This window comes from Jaculus jaculus, chromosome 9, assembly GCF_020740685.1.
Source record: "Jaculus jaculus isolate mJacJac1 chromosome 9, mJacJac1.mat.Y.cur, whole genome shotgun sequence".
NCBI lineage: Eukaryota > Metazoa > Chordata > Mammalia > Rodentia > Dipodidae > Jaculus > Jaculus jaculus.
The window spans coordinates 131,824,533-131,840,774 of record NC_059110.1 but is presented as its reverse complement, the minus strand read 5'-3'; the positions used below and the strand labels follow the sequence as shown (position 1 = coordinate 131,840,774).

General features: G+C 47.8%; 1 protein-coding gene across 2 annotated transcripts in view; it reads right to left on the bottom strand.

The window, feature by feature from the left end:
- Window positions 1-16,242, bottom strand: part of Prkca (protein kinase C alpha) — a 447,179-nt gene that overhangs the window by 56,731 nt on the left and 374,206 nt on the right. For both annotated transcript variants that reach the window (XM_045157944.1, XM_004655131.2), the window contains exons 9-10: window positions 3,609-3,746; window positions 1,675-1,848 (exon numbers count right to left, since the gene is read on the bottom strand). In XM_045157944.1, coding sequence (XP_045013879.1) covers window positions 1,675-1,848; window positions 3,609-3,746 — 312 coding nt within the window. The remainder of the gene's footprint in view (window positions 1-1,674; window positions 1,849-3,608; window positions 3,747-16,242) is intronic.

Genomic DNA, 16,242 nt, shown 5'->3' with positions numbered 1-16,242 from the left:
CATCCCCGCTCCACAGCGTGGTTATCAATCATCAAACTGCTATATGGGGAGGAAAGAAAATGATGAAACGGGTGCCAGGAAATAGCTCTGGGAGTTTCACTCTCTAGCCCTTTCTACTGCAAACTTGGATTTCATCTTCATTTCTTTGCCTTGGAGCTCTGTGGAGCTGAGTTGGTACGGGCGTCTTGCAGAACCGGGGCTGGGACTCAGCTCTGCTGACGCCCCTGGCTCAGGACTCTCAGCAGCAGGGGCCGGGAAAGAGCTGACTGGGTGACTACTGTGCGGCTGACCCGCAGTGGCCCGGAGCAGCCCCGCAGCCTCAACCCTGTGCCTCCGAACCATGTGCACAGCTGAGCTGAGCTTTGGGGATTCTCTCATCCAAAGCATGGAGGGTGTTTCCCAAGACTTTCAAAAGGTACACTTGTTAAAACACAAAGTCAGTTTCTCACCTCTGGGCAGTTGAACATAGTAAAAACAACAACAAAAAAAATCCCCCACCCCCAAAAAAACCAAAAAGAAAATGACAGCTGAGACACTGCCAGATGCAATAGCTGTTGGAGGGTAAGAGCCGCCCATCGCACCACGTGCAAGGTGCAGCAAACCTCTCTGGTGAGGTCTCTCTGTGGTGCCATGCCAACGTCTAATTTTCCCGTGGCACAGATGGTGCCTTAGAGCTTGGGAGTTTCTCATTTTTAAATTTTGCTCTGTGACAAGGAAGGGTTCGCAAGTTTTTATTCCCACAAAAGGTCAGGCAGTATGTGTAGGCTTTGCAGGTCTCTCCTAAGTCCTCAATTTGTTCGTTGTGATGGTGATGTGGTTGCAGGGGCCAGGGAAGTGAACAAATGTGGCTTTGTCCTTAGAAAACTATTTGTGGATTCCAAAATCTGAATTCCATCTGATTTCCACACGTCATGAAAGGGTATTATTTGGATTTCGTGTATGTGTGTGTGTGTGTGTGTGTGTGTGTGTGTGTGTGTGTGTATGCGTGCGTGGGCATGTCCTTTCTTATAGCTCTTGGGCTATACACTATAGGTCACAACTCACCATTCCTGCTGTGTATCATTAAACAGGGGCATGCTCTTTCTCTGAACCAAGTGTCCTAAACTTCTGATGCCATTCTTGGCAGCTGGGCCAGTGGTCTTGAAAAGGCAACACTGCAAGCTATTTTATTGCTTTCATGTCACCCCTCCTCCATCTTAACACAGTGCCTAGAACGAGGAAGGCCTTTCATATGCATTCATCTTTTGGCATCTGTTGGGAATGCTTCTAGGACCCTAATAGAGACCCACATTCCCTGATGTAAAACGGTACAGGGTATCTGCCGATGCCCACACGCGTCAAGTCATCTCTGCTTTTCTTATACCTAATGCAATGCAGAAAGTCGCTTTACTGCACTGCTTAGGGAATGACAATGGCACAGGTCTAGCACTGGTGCACGTTGTCTGAGCGTCTTAACCCCTGATGGACGGAACCTGTGGCTATAGAACTCGGAGAGACAAGACCAGCCATGAGGGTTCACTGAACTGAGTGGAATGAAAGCCAAGCCTCCACCTAGATGATGTCACAGAGGGGGGCAAATCTATAGCCGTCAGGGGAGCATGAGCTGTCCCGTCCCCCGTGAGGCGCTGCGGCTCGGGGTGTGCGCTGGGCTGTGGGGACAGCCAGGCTCCTCACCACAGTCTGGAAGCAGGAGTGCAGCTGCGTCAGGAACGGGGGCTTGTCCAGCAGGGCCAGGACCCGCTTCTCCACCATGGTGCACTCCACGTCGTCGTCCTGGATCACCACGTCCTTCTTCAGGATCTTGATGGCATAGAGCTCTTCGGTTCCCTTCCTGTCAGCAAGCATCACCTGGGGGCAGAGCAACGAGGAGCTGAAGCCTTTCCAGGTAGACCTCTGCTCCGGGAATGGGAGCAGGGCCTGAGGAGGAGCCAGGCCAGGTGGTCACTTAGTGCATGCAGGTCTGTGAATGTGAGGCAGAGCGGCGTGAACAGGGGCCAGGGAGACAGCCTGGTTGGTAAAGTGCTTCCACCTGAGTTTGATTCCCAGAACCCAGTTTTAAAAAGCAGGGTGGGGTGGCATGTGTCTGTAATCCCAGTGCTGGGGAGGAAGAGACAGGAATCCCTGGAGCTCTCTGGCCAGCAGTCTAGTCTAATTGGTGAGCTCTGGGACAATGACAGGTCTTGTCTCAAAAAAAGGTGTATGGCTCTACCAAACCAGACATCTAGATGCTCCTAGGTGCCGATCACTGAAGTAGACTTAAATGCTCCCAGCATGGCTCAGGGAATTTTGTGGAGGGGTGGGGTGGAAAGATTGTTAGAGCCACAAGTTGGGACATTTTGCACAGAGACATGGCCTCTACCCCATAACTGACTGCTGCCCCATAATGCGTGACCCACAATACCCATGGGGTTGACCTGCATCTCCCAATGAGGAAGGCCTCTTCAGGAGAAGGGCAGAGAGAAGGGAAAGGATGGTACAAACATGTGATGTTTACATACAAAATATGTCCATATCTAATAACAAAAATAATTTTTTTAAATAAATGTGTATGGCACCTGAGGAATGACACCTGGGGTTGTCCTCTGACCTTTATGTGGACATATGTGTGCATGTGCATGCACACACACACAAGAGGAAAACTGTTAATGAAATTTGCTGTGGTAGTGTTCCTCAAAGGCCACACGTTGAAGTCCAGGTACCCAGGTTGAAACACTGGGAGGTGGTAGAATTTACAGAAGGCGAGGTCTTGCTGAAGTCCGCTTGTTACTGGGGGTAGCAATACCCTCCAAAGGACATTGTAGGACCCTAGTCTCACTCCTTCCCTTTGTTTCCAGCAGACTTCACATTACTGCCATAATGGGTTATCTTGCCAAAGACCTAAAGTGATTGGGCCACTAAATCAAGGACTGGAACCTCCAAGACCATAAACCATAATAAACCATTTCTTTTTACAAATTAATTGCTGTACAAAATTCATTACAGCAAAGGAAAGCTGGCTCACATAAAACTTTACACACAAATTTTGAAATACTGCATGCATTATTACACATTAAAATTCTTGCAGCATTTGTATGCCCCTTTATAGTATCAAGATTTATACACTTGTGTAGGCTGTTGCTGCTAAGGGGTCCTATTTTGGCTGCTAAAAGGAATAGTCATTATTCTCTAAAGGGATTAGGGTGGAATTATCCATGTTTACTGGGAACATTCTGAGGGCAAACCGTGACTGACCTTTGAAATTTCACAAGTTGTGGACCCGGACAAAGAAATAGGACAGGGTAGGGTCAAAATTAGTTTTGGGGTTTGTTGTGAGGTTAGGGGTCAAGGACAAGTGCCGAAGCTGATGGCTGCATGGCTTATTGCAGGGTCTTGTAATGATCACACTGATTGAATACAAGCTCACATGTGGTTTTCAGTTGTGCTAAAGGTTTGCTCAACCAACATTTTGGAGCATCTCTGTTCAGAACATTTGGAAACAGTGATGCTCCCAGGCCCACTCCAGCTTGATGGGTTGCAGGAGACACTGAGGAACACGTACAACCACAGGGAAGCCTCGAGGGGAAGAGCCATGACCCAGCATCCCCTGTGCAGGGGCGTCCCCGCCTCACCTTCCCGAAACTCCCCTTCCCCAGCACCATGAGGAAATTGAAGTCCGTGAGCTTCACTCGGTCAAGGTTGTTGGAAGGTTGTTTCCTGTCTTCCGAAGGGCTGATGACTTTGTTACCAGCAGGGCCAAGCTTGGCTTTCTAAACAACACACACAAATATGAAAAGCCATTGGTTATTTTTTTTTCTCCAAAGAAAGTGTGACAAAGATTGGCACATTGTATGTAAGCTTGTTGCTAGCTGAGAGGCTGAGGGGAGAAAGAGGATTTTGAGAGTAGGGAATTCATGTCTGTTTGGGCATCAGTGGCTGGCCTCACCCTAAGAGGAAGGTCTACAAAATACAGACACCTGTCCTCCCCCTCCCATCACATGGTTAACAACCTTTCACAATGTTAACTAACAAGCCAGTCACAGGAATCTTCCAAGGGCAGGAAGATTCTAATTCTGGGATGAAAAGTTGGGCTGGGAGATGGCTCAGTGGTTAGCGGCACTTGCTTGCAGAGCCTGTCAATCTAGGTTATATTCCTCAGCACCCATAGGAAGCCAAATGCACAAGTGGCTCATGTGTCTGGAATTCATTTTCAGCACTAATAGGCCCTGGTATACTCATCTCTCTCTCTCTCAAATTAATATAAAAAAATCTTAAAAGAAAAGTTAACATCTTAGGGGCAATGTTTCGAAACTTTTAACAAAACTGTGTGTAGATGTTTATCGTATTTATAGATTATCCAATTTAAAATTAATCCATGTGAAGGGAACTTGCATCCAGGCAAAAGGCTGAACATTCCCTTGGAGAGGACCTGCTTGATGGCGAACCTCAAAGAGGACTCATTGCTGTTCTCAAATGCAGAGTAAGAGCAGGGGCTTGGTTTGCTCCATTTTGTTGAGTTCATCTGGATTCATGAGAAGAAACAGTGATGAACAATGGGGATCTGATTTCAAGCGAAGCACAGAGAATGCTTGGGTTCCAATAGGAGTTTTCATATGTTTGAGTCATGCCTCATGAGGGCCCTGAGGGGGGCCATGCTGCCATGACTCTTTTTTTTTTTAAATCATTTTTAGAGAAGGCTCAGCAGTAGACAGATTAACAGGAGAAAAGCAAACAATACCATTTATCACGCACACGTGCATAGGAGCAGTGAAAAATGTGAAACCCAGAGAGGGGCCAGGCGGTCGAGGCTTAAACGCCCTCTTCATAGGGAGCAGGGGAGTGAGCGGCTGAGGCAGACTTAGAGGTGGAATAAATGACTTTTAGAGGACAGAATGAGTCCAGAGAATAGACAGTGGCTTGGGACAAAAGTCCTCTGGACTCTGGGTGTGGTGTTTGCTTTCTAGTCCCTTTCCCTGTGGTTTGAGATGAATCTTCGTGGTGAGTGCAATTTCACTAGGAAGTCTGGAAGGCAAGGGCACCCCTTTTGTCTTCAGGTAGACAAGTGAGCATCTTAGAAACTCCTGCCCTGTGGTTGCTGCTTGCCATGGACTCCCAATTTGAGTTTGAGGTTTGAATATTGTTTTCTGAGGGCTCCCATGCTCCTCTGTTGGCATGAAGACTTGGAAAACTCCATTGGAAACATGGAGTCCTGTGGAGACAAGATGTAAACAGCAATGGCACATGACCCAGTTCTCTCTTCTCTAGAGGATGGAAGGAATTGAAAGGCAGACTTGTGAGAAAGAGCAAGACTCAACCCACTGTGCCGTCGGAGAGCCCTCCCGCTGTGGGACTTGCTCAGGCCCCCAGAAACTTTTTGATCCATGCCTACGTTTAAAAGAACCAGCTGCAAGTCACCATTTGAAATGAGAATACTGCTCTGCCACTTATTTCTGCTCTTCTGATTCAGAAAAAAAAAAAATTATCTAAAACAAACACAGATCAATTTTATTTTCTCAGAAGCCTCACCAAAGAATGGAAAACCCCAAACACTGCTGACTCATGAATGTGTGTTTAATATGCGTCACGTGACGTTTTCACCTGGCTGAAGTTGCTATTCATATCACCTATGATGAGTGCGTGCTTTCCACTGGCGGCACAGGGCTCTCTAAGCAGCCATTCCTGACTCAGCTGGCATTTCTATACAGCCACTGTTCCACTCACCCCTGCCAAGAAACCTGGGCTGAGGCAGGCAGTGGGCCTCCAGAGCAGATATAGCAGTGCTTTTTACCCAGGATGCATCTCCTACCTTCCTGGACACCACAGTGTGCTATGACCGGTATCTACAGGCACTAAACCAGGCTGACAAGATGTAAAAGACCAATGCAATTTGCATTCAAGTACTTCTGATCTTGATTGCAGCACAGACACTCTGGTCAGAATTCCAGCTTTGCAGTGTGGGCGGCACCGTGACTAAAGGGCCCTCCTGCTCCAGGGGCACGGCCTGCAGGAGCCCTGTCTCTTTGGCCAGAAGCTGGGTTGACGTTTCTGTGGCTGGGCAGAGCAAGTGGGGCGGGTGGGCTGGGGGCCGAGTGAGGCCACATCACCACTGCATTGTTGAGGGGAGCTGGTTGTCTGGTGACCCCGCTCCGAGGGTGCGCATGAATATCCCTCCTGCCTGTGCCAGCCCTGCGGTTAGAGTGGCCCAGGTATCTTCACGTAGCTGTCGCCATCCAGAGTGGCGCTTCTCATGGCTTCCCCGCTGAGCCGTGTGCACACCGCCACCTTCAGGCCTTGTCGCAGAAGGACACCCAGCCGCCGCAGACACGGAGTTTTCCAAAGCAGCTCTTCCGGGCCAGGAAAATCCAGTGTCACAACTCGTCCGGCAAGCCCCACTAGGGGTCTAGTAACTGAGGAGACATCTGCAGGTGTCTGCAGCGATGTCAGCAGAGAGGAGGGAGGGCCGATGGGGACGGTCGTGGGCTGGGGACCCCTTCACTCCACCGGGGTCCCTTCCCTCGTGACCGCATGGTGGCTTGGATGTGACACGGCCCCCACGGGCTAATGTGTTTGAACACCTGGGTCCCGGATGGAGGTGCTTTGGGGGAAGGCTGTGAAAGGTGGAGCCTGGCTGGAGGATCCCCAGGATCCTCTGCCTCGCTAGAGTTGTGTATGATGAAGAGACACTCCCTTTGCTGTGTGGTAAAAAAGACCAAAAAGACCCGGTCTGGGAGGGAGTGTACTGCCATCACTGACTGGCTCTCAGCCACCTGCTCCTGCTCAGAAAATCTGACAAGAGATTTATGTTTAGCACAAATCTCGGTCCTAAGACCCACCTTCAGCAAGAGCGCGAGTCTCTGCGGGGACCCTCTGGGTGATCTCTGAAGTGTGGATCAATGTGGAGCTTCATTCCACTTTAAACATGTTCATTCTCACCTATTTTTGTGAATGCATGTTTAATAATGCAGTGTTTCTTGGCATCATCTAACGTATGGCTTTGATGAATATATTTATCAAAGTTGTCTTCAGTGTAATATAGCGACTGCTGTTGAACTTGACAGCAATGGAAGGCTTTTTTTTTTTCTACTTCTAACATTCCAGAGTTAGACAGGCCAATAATGGATACCCATGGGAGCAAATAAATCATTGTGAATTTCTCTTAGACGGTCTTACTGTCTTCTTCTTCTTTTTTAAAAAGGGTTTATCTGAATAATCCTGACACAGTAAGAGAAGTAGTGTGTCTCTGCTGTTCTGTGAAGCAGGGGCGCACTAACCAAAGCAGCTGCCTCCGAGGTAACCTACTCACCCATTCACACTGCAATGTTGGCAAGAGAGGTGGAGCGCTTCAGGAAAAGCCACGCCAGTGTGGTGGCTCGCACCGACAACCCAGCACTTGGGAAGGTGTGCGAAGGCAGGAGGGTGAGGAGGCCAAGTTCACACTCAACTACATAAGGAGTTCAAGGCCATCAGTCTGGGATACAGGAGACCTTGTTTCTCTGTCTCTCTGTCTCTCTCACACACACCAGCTGGGAGGATGGCTTAGCAGTTGGTTAAAGGTGTTTGCTTGCAGGCCAGGCTTCAATTTCTAGGCTGCCCACACAAAACTGGATGCAAAAAGCGGAGCATATGCCTGACTTTCATTGGCAGATGCAAGAGCCCTGGTGTGCCCCCCCCCCCACGAATAAAATTAAACATTAAGATAAATAAACACAGTGGAATGGAAATTAAAGAAAAGAAAGCTGCCACAGAGGACCTGGGGTGTGTGTCGGGGGGTGACTGCTAATGGGGTCACTCACTGAAGATGGCCCATGTGTGTTCAACAGGCCACAAGTCCCAACACCTACTCCCTCTTCTCAGTTACCGGGCAACAGGTCAAAAGGATGCTACTCAGTGGGCTTCACAGCTGCCTAAGGAGCACAGTGGAGTAAATAAGATGCCTGCGGTTCTCCGGCTAAATCGTTTTCGTGGGCTGGAACACGGCCAGCAAGCTGCCCCGAGGGCCTCTGCGCGGTCCGCCTTCTCTGACCCACATGGGCAGATGTCTTCCTTCCCATCTGCTCAAGCGATGCGTTAACCCCCGGGCTCTCCCACTTGCTCTGTTACTGAGTTGGTTCCCATTGCCACCGTGGTCTATGTTCCTTCCACACTTCCTCTGCTAGTTATCCCCCTCTCTGCACGGGAAGGGGTGTGGGGTCCTTGGCTGATTTTTCACTGGTCCATATCCAAAGCCTAAGGCGGCTCTGGGACACAGTGGGCTTCAAAATGAAATGCTCTCAGAATGAATGGCAATGTTACTTTTTATATCATGTTCTCTAAAAGGTGGAGTTTTGGCTTTGGAATGATTTCTACAGTGCTACTTCTTGTAATAAAAGTGCTGTACGTTTGTCTTGGGAAATTTTAACAAGTGTGGCTGAGTTTTGAAATAATAAAAAAATAAGTATTTATAAATTTATCACCAAGAAATGGTCACTGCTAACATTTTGGTTGGCATTCTTCCATAACCCATTTCCTTATTTTCTTATTTGATATATACAGAGCACCTCTGACTGTTTCCTGCTTTCTTCTTCCTATGGTATTTTTTTTTTGCATGTGTATGTGTGTGTGGTGAGTGTGTATCTGGTATACGTACGTGTGGGGGGGGAGTGGGTATGTAGGCCAGAGGCTGATGGCAGATGCCCCCTCAGTTGGTCTCCACTTTATATATATATATATATATTTAAATATTTTACTTTATTTATTTACTTGAGAGTGACAGACAGAGAGAGAAAGTGGGAGAGTGAGAGAGAGAGTGAGAATGGGCACGCCAGGGCTTCTAGCCACTGCTAACGAACTCCAGACGCGTGCGCTCCCTTGTGCATCTGGCTAACGTGGGACCTGGGGAACTGAGCCTCGAACCGGGGTCCTTAGGCTTCACAGGCAAGCGCTTAACCGCTAAGCCATCTCTCCAGCCCTCCACTTTATATTTTAAGATAGGGTTTATCACTTAAATCCAGGGCTGATTAATTCAGCTGGCCAGTGTCAGCCCTAAAGCTCTGCCTGCCTTCACCTGCTCAGTGTTGGAAGTACAGTCACACGCCACCACACCTAGCATTTTTACATGGGTGCCGGGGAGCCAAACTCAGGTCTTCATGCTTGTGTGGAAGGCATTTTATCCACCAAGCCATCTCCCCAGTCCCATGAAGGTCTTTTAATAAGTGTCTTTTTTTTTTTGGCCATGTTTTCCCATCACTTGCCTCTATTGTAATTTATGTCCCTGTTATTGGACACCTGGGCTATTTCTGATTTTCACTGTTTTCTATACCATGCAGATGAACAATCTTGTCTGAACTCTGTGTGTGTGTGTGTGTGTGTGTGTGTGAACATGTGCATCGTTGATTTTCCTAGAACAGACCCTTACACAGTAGAATTACCAAGTCATGATGTTTGGCCAGTGCAGGGCTGGTGACAGCCACCAATGACTGTGCAAGGACAGAGATGTTTTAACCCATCATGCACAACCCTGGGGAAGAGGAAGAAACCTGGAGGTAGGTCACCCTTCCCTTAGGACATGCATCTAATCTTTAAAGGATTCTTTGCTTCAAATCAGGCTTTGCGTATATGTATTATATTCAGCTGATTACATAAAAACAGCTCTCCATTTAGACAATGTAGGGAGTAGTCTTGGGAGGTATATGGCCTGAATGTTTGCGTATGGCCCAGATTCACATGGTATAACCCCCTAGGGTGTCAGGAAGAGAGGCTTTGGGGAGGTGAATTAGGCAGTAAGGGTGCCATGCTCATAATGGATTAGTGAGTGCCCTTACAAAAGGAGTCAAAGACTCCCTTCCTTTTCTACTAGGCGAGGGCACAGCAACAAGCTGCCATCTATGAGCCATGAAGTAACCCTCCAGGCACCAATCTATCTATGCCTTGACTTTGAACTTCCAGCCTCTAGGGCTATAAAAAATAGATTTGTTTGTAAACCACTTGGCTTATGGGAATTTTTCATGGCAGCCAAGACAGATGATGACAGAAGGAAAGGGCATTGTACAAAGGTGAACAGCAACCCTGGGTAAAGCCACATTCCAAGTCACCCCACTTTCTTCTGACTACATGCTTTTGTTTGTTTATTTAACTATCCACTCTCCAGCTGCATTCTGTGCTAGTAAGGGCTTGGTCCTTCCCACATGAGGACTGGAGTTTTCTCCTAGAGTTGTAAATCGCGGGGGAACAGCAAATGAGCCATAAATTGCATGTCGGCCCTTTGGCCCTAGGCAGTCCTTGGGGTGGCCTTGCCTGCCTACAAGGACAACGTAGGTAAAGATGCTGAGGTCTCCAGGGCTAATGACACCACCTCCAGCCCCTTGCAGGGCCATTGTAGTGCAAGGAAGAAGACAATTCTGGTTTTTCCTCCATAGTTCCTGATGTAGGACTCTGGATCACTCTGCCTGGGATCTAGCCTGTCACTAATAGCAAGATGACTGAGCAGTTAGAACTTGAAAGGAACTTGGAAACAAGTGAGTCAAGGCTGCCCAGGTCACAGTTGCGGAGAGTGAGTGGAATGTCTGAATCCTCTTTCCTCCACGGGCTTCAAATCCCTGAACTCTAGTCTTAGAATGAAGGCTTTGGGTGGACCCTGCAAGCTTCACAGATGCCAAATGTGCCAACTAGTGCAAAGGTGGCATGTCTATTATGGGGGAAATCAACTGCTTTCTGGACTCTAGGCCTGCTCCATAGGAGGGAGTTCATGCCTGGTACTGAAAACCTAATCAAAAGCCTATGGCTTGGAAGGTCATGAGCCCTGGGGGGGAACCACTACTGCTGTCTGGATAAACAGATGTGTTATGCTGTTGTGTGGCAAAATTCCTTCGCATTGAAAGCAGTAAACAACTATTGCCAGCTTTTATCAAAAGCAGCTGAGAGAACTCAGAAGAGAAGGTGTGGGGAGGGTCATTAGACCCTCGCCTGAGTGACCAGGTGCCCCGGTGCCAGCTGTGTACCTACAAGCACACACGAGGTCTCGTGATATCAGGGGTAGATCCAGTGTATAAAGGGTAAAAGCTAGGAACGAGGAACTCCATCGAGGTGGTATCTTTGGAGGGTCCACGCTCTGTAAATAAGGCCTCTCTCTCCCTGAGCCTGAGGAAGGAGCATCTGCAGGGTCATCCCAACACAGGGAGCCCCACTGACATGCTGCTCTGGGGCCTCAGGCTCTGTAAGTAAGCCCTCACCCCAAGGCTGATGGAGGAACATCTCAGGAGTAATCTTGACACAGGAAACCCCATCAAAGTGGTTGTTTGGGGGACCCACGTTTCTATTCACAGCCCCTCTCCATGCTCCATAAATGATTCCCCAATAAACTCACTGGCTCATCGACTCGTATTGGTGCAGTCCTACTTGGTTTGGCCATCTGAGCCCTACTTGGGGGGTGAAGACATGTTTCCAGTGACATATGCCAACCAAACTGCACTCTAGACACTTGCGTCTTTGCCTACATATCAGTGCTATTCTTTGGGTTAGAGAAGCTTCTCTTTTCAGATTGTGCTGACCACTAGGGTGACTCAAAGCTCATCAAGGTGCTTAGAAGAAGAGACAGTGGAACATTTGTCACAGAGTGAGAGATCTCTAGCTCATCCTCCAAGGCTCAGGGACTATTGAGGCGGCAGAAAGAATGTAAGAGCCAAAGGAAGGGAAGGAGTGCTTTGTGATACTGTCTTCCAGACTCAAAATAGTCATTGTATTCATGACCTCACAGTGGCTGATGCTACCTTCACAAGACCAGCACATAAGAGGAAAAATACAATAAAAGGACAACTGATGACATCAAAATAGAAGAAGGATGAGTTGGAGAGAAGAAAGGCTTCAGTATAAGGGGTACAGAATGTGGGGGCAAAGATGGTGGTGGGAGGGGGCTATGATCGTGGTATGTTGTATATATGTGCAGAGGCTTCAAAAAAAGAAAACAAGATTTAGGGTTCTTTTCCATCAAGGGTCAGCAGTTGTTTTTGACTTTGAAGGCTCACTTCCTTCCTCCGCTATTTTGACATGAAGTCAACAAGGATGAATGTGTGGCTCTGAGTCAAAGAAGCAAGTAAAACTTCAGGCAGTGGCTGCGATTGGCCCCGGGGAAGCAGTTTCCTTAGCCTTGTCCTGTGCCCTGCAGGTTCTCCAATGATTCATCTGCAGCTGAGCCTTTTATTTTTTATTATTTATTTATTTTCAGGAGAACTGACACACCAGAGTCCTCAACCACTGCGACTGAACTCCAGATGCATGAGTCGCCTTTTGCATACGGCTTATGTGGGATCTGGGGCTGAACACGGCCCCTTAGGCTTCGTAGGCCAGCGCCTTAACCACTAGGAAATCTCTCTACCCTTGAGCATTTTATTTTAATTTTACTTATTTTGCAGTGCTGAGGATCAAACCCAGGGCCTCATCCATGCCAGGCAGGAGCTCTACTTCTGAGTTATATCCCCCACCTCGCGGTAGAACTTAAATAAAGTATTTATGTCTTCTGGCTAACCTATCAGGGCAGCAACAATGAAGGACTTCAATGCAGGCTGGAAAGATGCCTCCGTCTGTGAAAGCATGAGGACTTGTGTCTACTCTCCAGCACCCTTGTCAAAGCTGGGCACAGCGGCACACGCCTGTAATTCTAGTGCTGGGGAGTAGAGACAGGAGGCTCCCAGGGCTTCTGGGGTGCTTGTCTAGCCCAAACTGTGACCAGAGACCTTGTCTCAAAATATACAGGGGCGGGGGGGGGGGTTGTAGGGATGGCTTAGCGGTTAAGGCATTTGTCTGCAAAGCCAAAGAATCCTGGTTCAATTCTCCAGGACCCATGTAAGCCAGTTGCACAAGGGGGCACATGCGTCTGGAGTTCATTTGCAGTAGCTGGAGGCCCGGGCACACCCATTCTCTCTCTCTCTCTCCCACCCTCTCTTTCAAATAAATAAGTCAAAATAAAAAATAATAAAAAATATACAATGGGAGCCAGGCGTGGTGGTGCACACCTTTAATCCCAGTGCTTGAGAGGCAGAGGTAGGAGGATTGCCAAGAGCTCAAGGTCACCTTGAGACTAGATAGTGAATTCCAGGTCAGCCTGGGCTAGAGTGAGACCCTACCTTGAAAAAACAAAAAAAAATTTATATATAAATATATATATTTATATATAAATATATATATATATATATATATATATATATATATATATATATATATATATGATGGGAAACAACTGCGGAAGGCACCCTTTGTTGACAGCTGACCTGCACATTTTCACACTCGTATGCACTTGCACCTGCACACGTGTGCCTCCACACAGATGAACATGACACATACACACAGAAGGACAAAAAGCATATAAAAAACCCCTGCAAACAGACCTGAATTAAATTACTGTCCAGTCTTTTCTGTGATGCTGACAAGCATAGGAAAATGAAGTTGTGTTTCCAAACAAGGTGGTAAATACTTATTCAGCAAAGCACAGATTTAAGGGAGACACATTAAGTCATTTTCTTCATGAGAATTACTTTTACGGACATAGCCATTTGCCACTGTTAAAATGAAGTCATGGAAAGCCAGCAGGCTTCGCTGTCATGGCAACCACTCCATACTGCAAAGGAAAATGTGGGACCAGGGACTTGTTAGCACTTTCCCCACTGTGCACGCCGCAGAGTGCTTGGTCACTTTGCTGCCAAGCATCATGTACTTGTAGTTCCTGGCATTGCTAGTGTCTTTACAGCGCACTTTCCCCTCATTTCCTAAACTTCTCTACTGATTGCTGACACGTCTCTTAGGCTGGCTGATTTTGAAGGAGCTCTACTCCCTCACCTGCTAAGCATGTCCTTGGAAAGCTGGTGCCCTTAGTTTTTCCCAGTTGTTAGAAGGGCTGGTTTTTCGAGGTAGGGTCTCGCTCTAGCCCAGGCTGACCTGGAATTCACTATGGACTCTCAGGATGGCCTCAAACTCTCTGCGATTTTCCTACCTCTGCCTTCCAGGTGCTGGGATTAAAGGCGTGCACCACCATTCTTGGCAGGATCCCATCTTGAAGATCTTCCAAAATCATACCTTTTCTGAGTTTTTCTATCTGTATAAATTCATTCTTTCTTTCACCTGGGGCTGACAGCACACTTCATCTGATGCCCACCTTAGGGGAATGCCCCATGTGATCAAATATAGTTGTGACATGCAGTTTTTAGACTATTTTAACATGCAATCATTTTCCAAAGCCTGTTTTTTCCCCTGCTAGGAAACGCCCCTCTTGGGAATCGACAGAACACTGGCTTTGGGAGTTAGTGGTGGCTGGTCTGGGAGTCACATATCCTCATAGATACTTCAAGTGAACAGTTCTGCAGACTGTCAGCCATATGTCTTAGAAATGGGGAGTTCTCTGAAATGGGGAGTTCTCTCCTGCTGAGAAAGCAGAGCACCCCCCTCCCCGCAAGCAAGACTCAAATGAAGGAGCCAACCAGACTGACAGAAGCCTTTGAATTTCTGTATTTTTAGCAGTATGGTTGTTCCCTAAAGTCAAGGAGCATTTGGGAGTATAAAGTGACCATCCTATTGTTATTCATGTCCTTTAACCAGGTGAGGCCCAGGCGACTTTCTGCGTGCGTGTTGGGAGGAGCGCGGTGCTCAGGGAATTGTTCATTTGCAAGTCTTTACTGCCCTCTTGTGGTATTTATTCTCCGAAATGGCTGCATCTTGACTACGATCTTTTAGTGGAAATTTGCCTAAGGTTCCCCAGAGTGGCCTATGAAAGCCAAGTCCTGGGAAAGGCTGTGAAATGACACAAATGAGGCGTCCAGCACTATTTTTCCAGTGGGAAATTTACAGAAGTGACCTGAGGTGCTAGTGTGAAAACCAAGAGTTTGCAAAATGCCAATGAAGCACCAGGTCGGCACTGATGCCCGAGGGTGGTTTTAGCATCACCAGGTGTTTCATTTATAGAAAACTACAAAACCCCAAACATTTTGGGACCACTGAATCTTCACTAGCCCTAAACTGGTACCAGACTCTTGCGAGCCGCTGATCCAAGAAGGAGCAGCTGGGCTGGGGGAGTGCTCAGGGCTGCCTGGGGTCCTGCGGTGGGCCGAGAGCCAGGGTCTGTCATAGGGACAGAAGCAGAGAGCTACTTGGAAAAACAGTGACAGTCACAAGAGGACAGAATTAATTGACAAAATGCTGGGCAAGTTCATCTGGAATTGCAATGAGTATAGGACGCCAGCTCCAGAAATGAAAACAACATACACCCAAACCACCCAGGCCGTAACTGTCATTTAGGGAAGAAGGTTCCAGACACCTCTTTGCACAGTTTCACAGCTACTGTGGAAAAGGGAAAAGATGAGGAGAACCACTGTGTCTCTAGAAAGAGGTTCAAACTTGTATCTACACAGAGATTTAAAACAACAACAAAGACCATGTTCCTAAAATGTTGGCTCCATTTACTCAATTACTCAATATGAAACTTTGATAAAATGTCTCCAGTTGACAGGAATAAGCATTTTTAAAGCAGGGCCAAGTGCCATTAAATTTAGAACTAAATTTCCATAATCGCTGGTTTCATTCTATGCTCCTGGAGCATTTTTAAACCACACCAGTTTATAAAAACCAAGGACCTAATTATAGCTCCGTGGGACACCTGCTTCTGAGCCTGGCTGCAGCTGTACCACACCAGGCTGTTGTCTGGGCTCTGTGGTGTTCGGCTCATGGGGGACATGGGGACACAGAGAGTGGAGATGAGCAGGGGAGCTGGGCTGGATGGCCACCTGGGGCCCCTTGAACTTCCCTGTATCTGTTTCTTCATTTGAAACATGGACTGCTCAACCCGCACACACTGCAGCCGTCCCCTCCTGCTGTGACGGGGCACCCCCCGGACTCCTCTTGGAACATGACTGAACAGTCTTCAGGGTTTGACTTCAGAACCAGTCTTTCGGGAAGATGGGGCTTTGAGGAGGGAGTTTTAGGAGAGGGGTCTGAGGTGGAGTTGGGGAAGGGTACCACCAGTCTCTCTGACTGGGAACAGACCTGGATGTCAAAGGGATTGCTGGGGTCAGGGATACTTTTCCTTTCTACATATTGTGTATACCCTAGCTCTGTAGGCCTAGAGTTTTGGGGGGAGCATAGTAGGTTGGGATGTGGGCCCAGCAGGTTGCCATGGAGAGGAGGTGAAAGAAGTGGAAGTAGCCTCCAGGGAGGATGACCTCAAGTGAGAGAGGAAAGGTCTACAAGCTGATTACCTCACCAGGTGCTCGATGCTCCTGAGGTCTAAGCAACAAGACAGATAGGCTT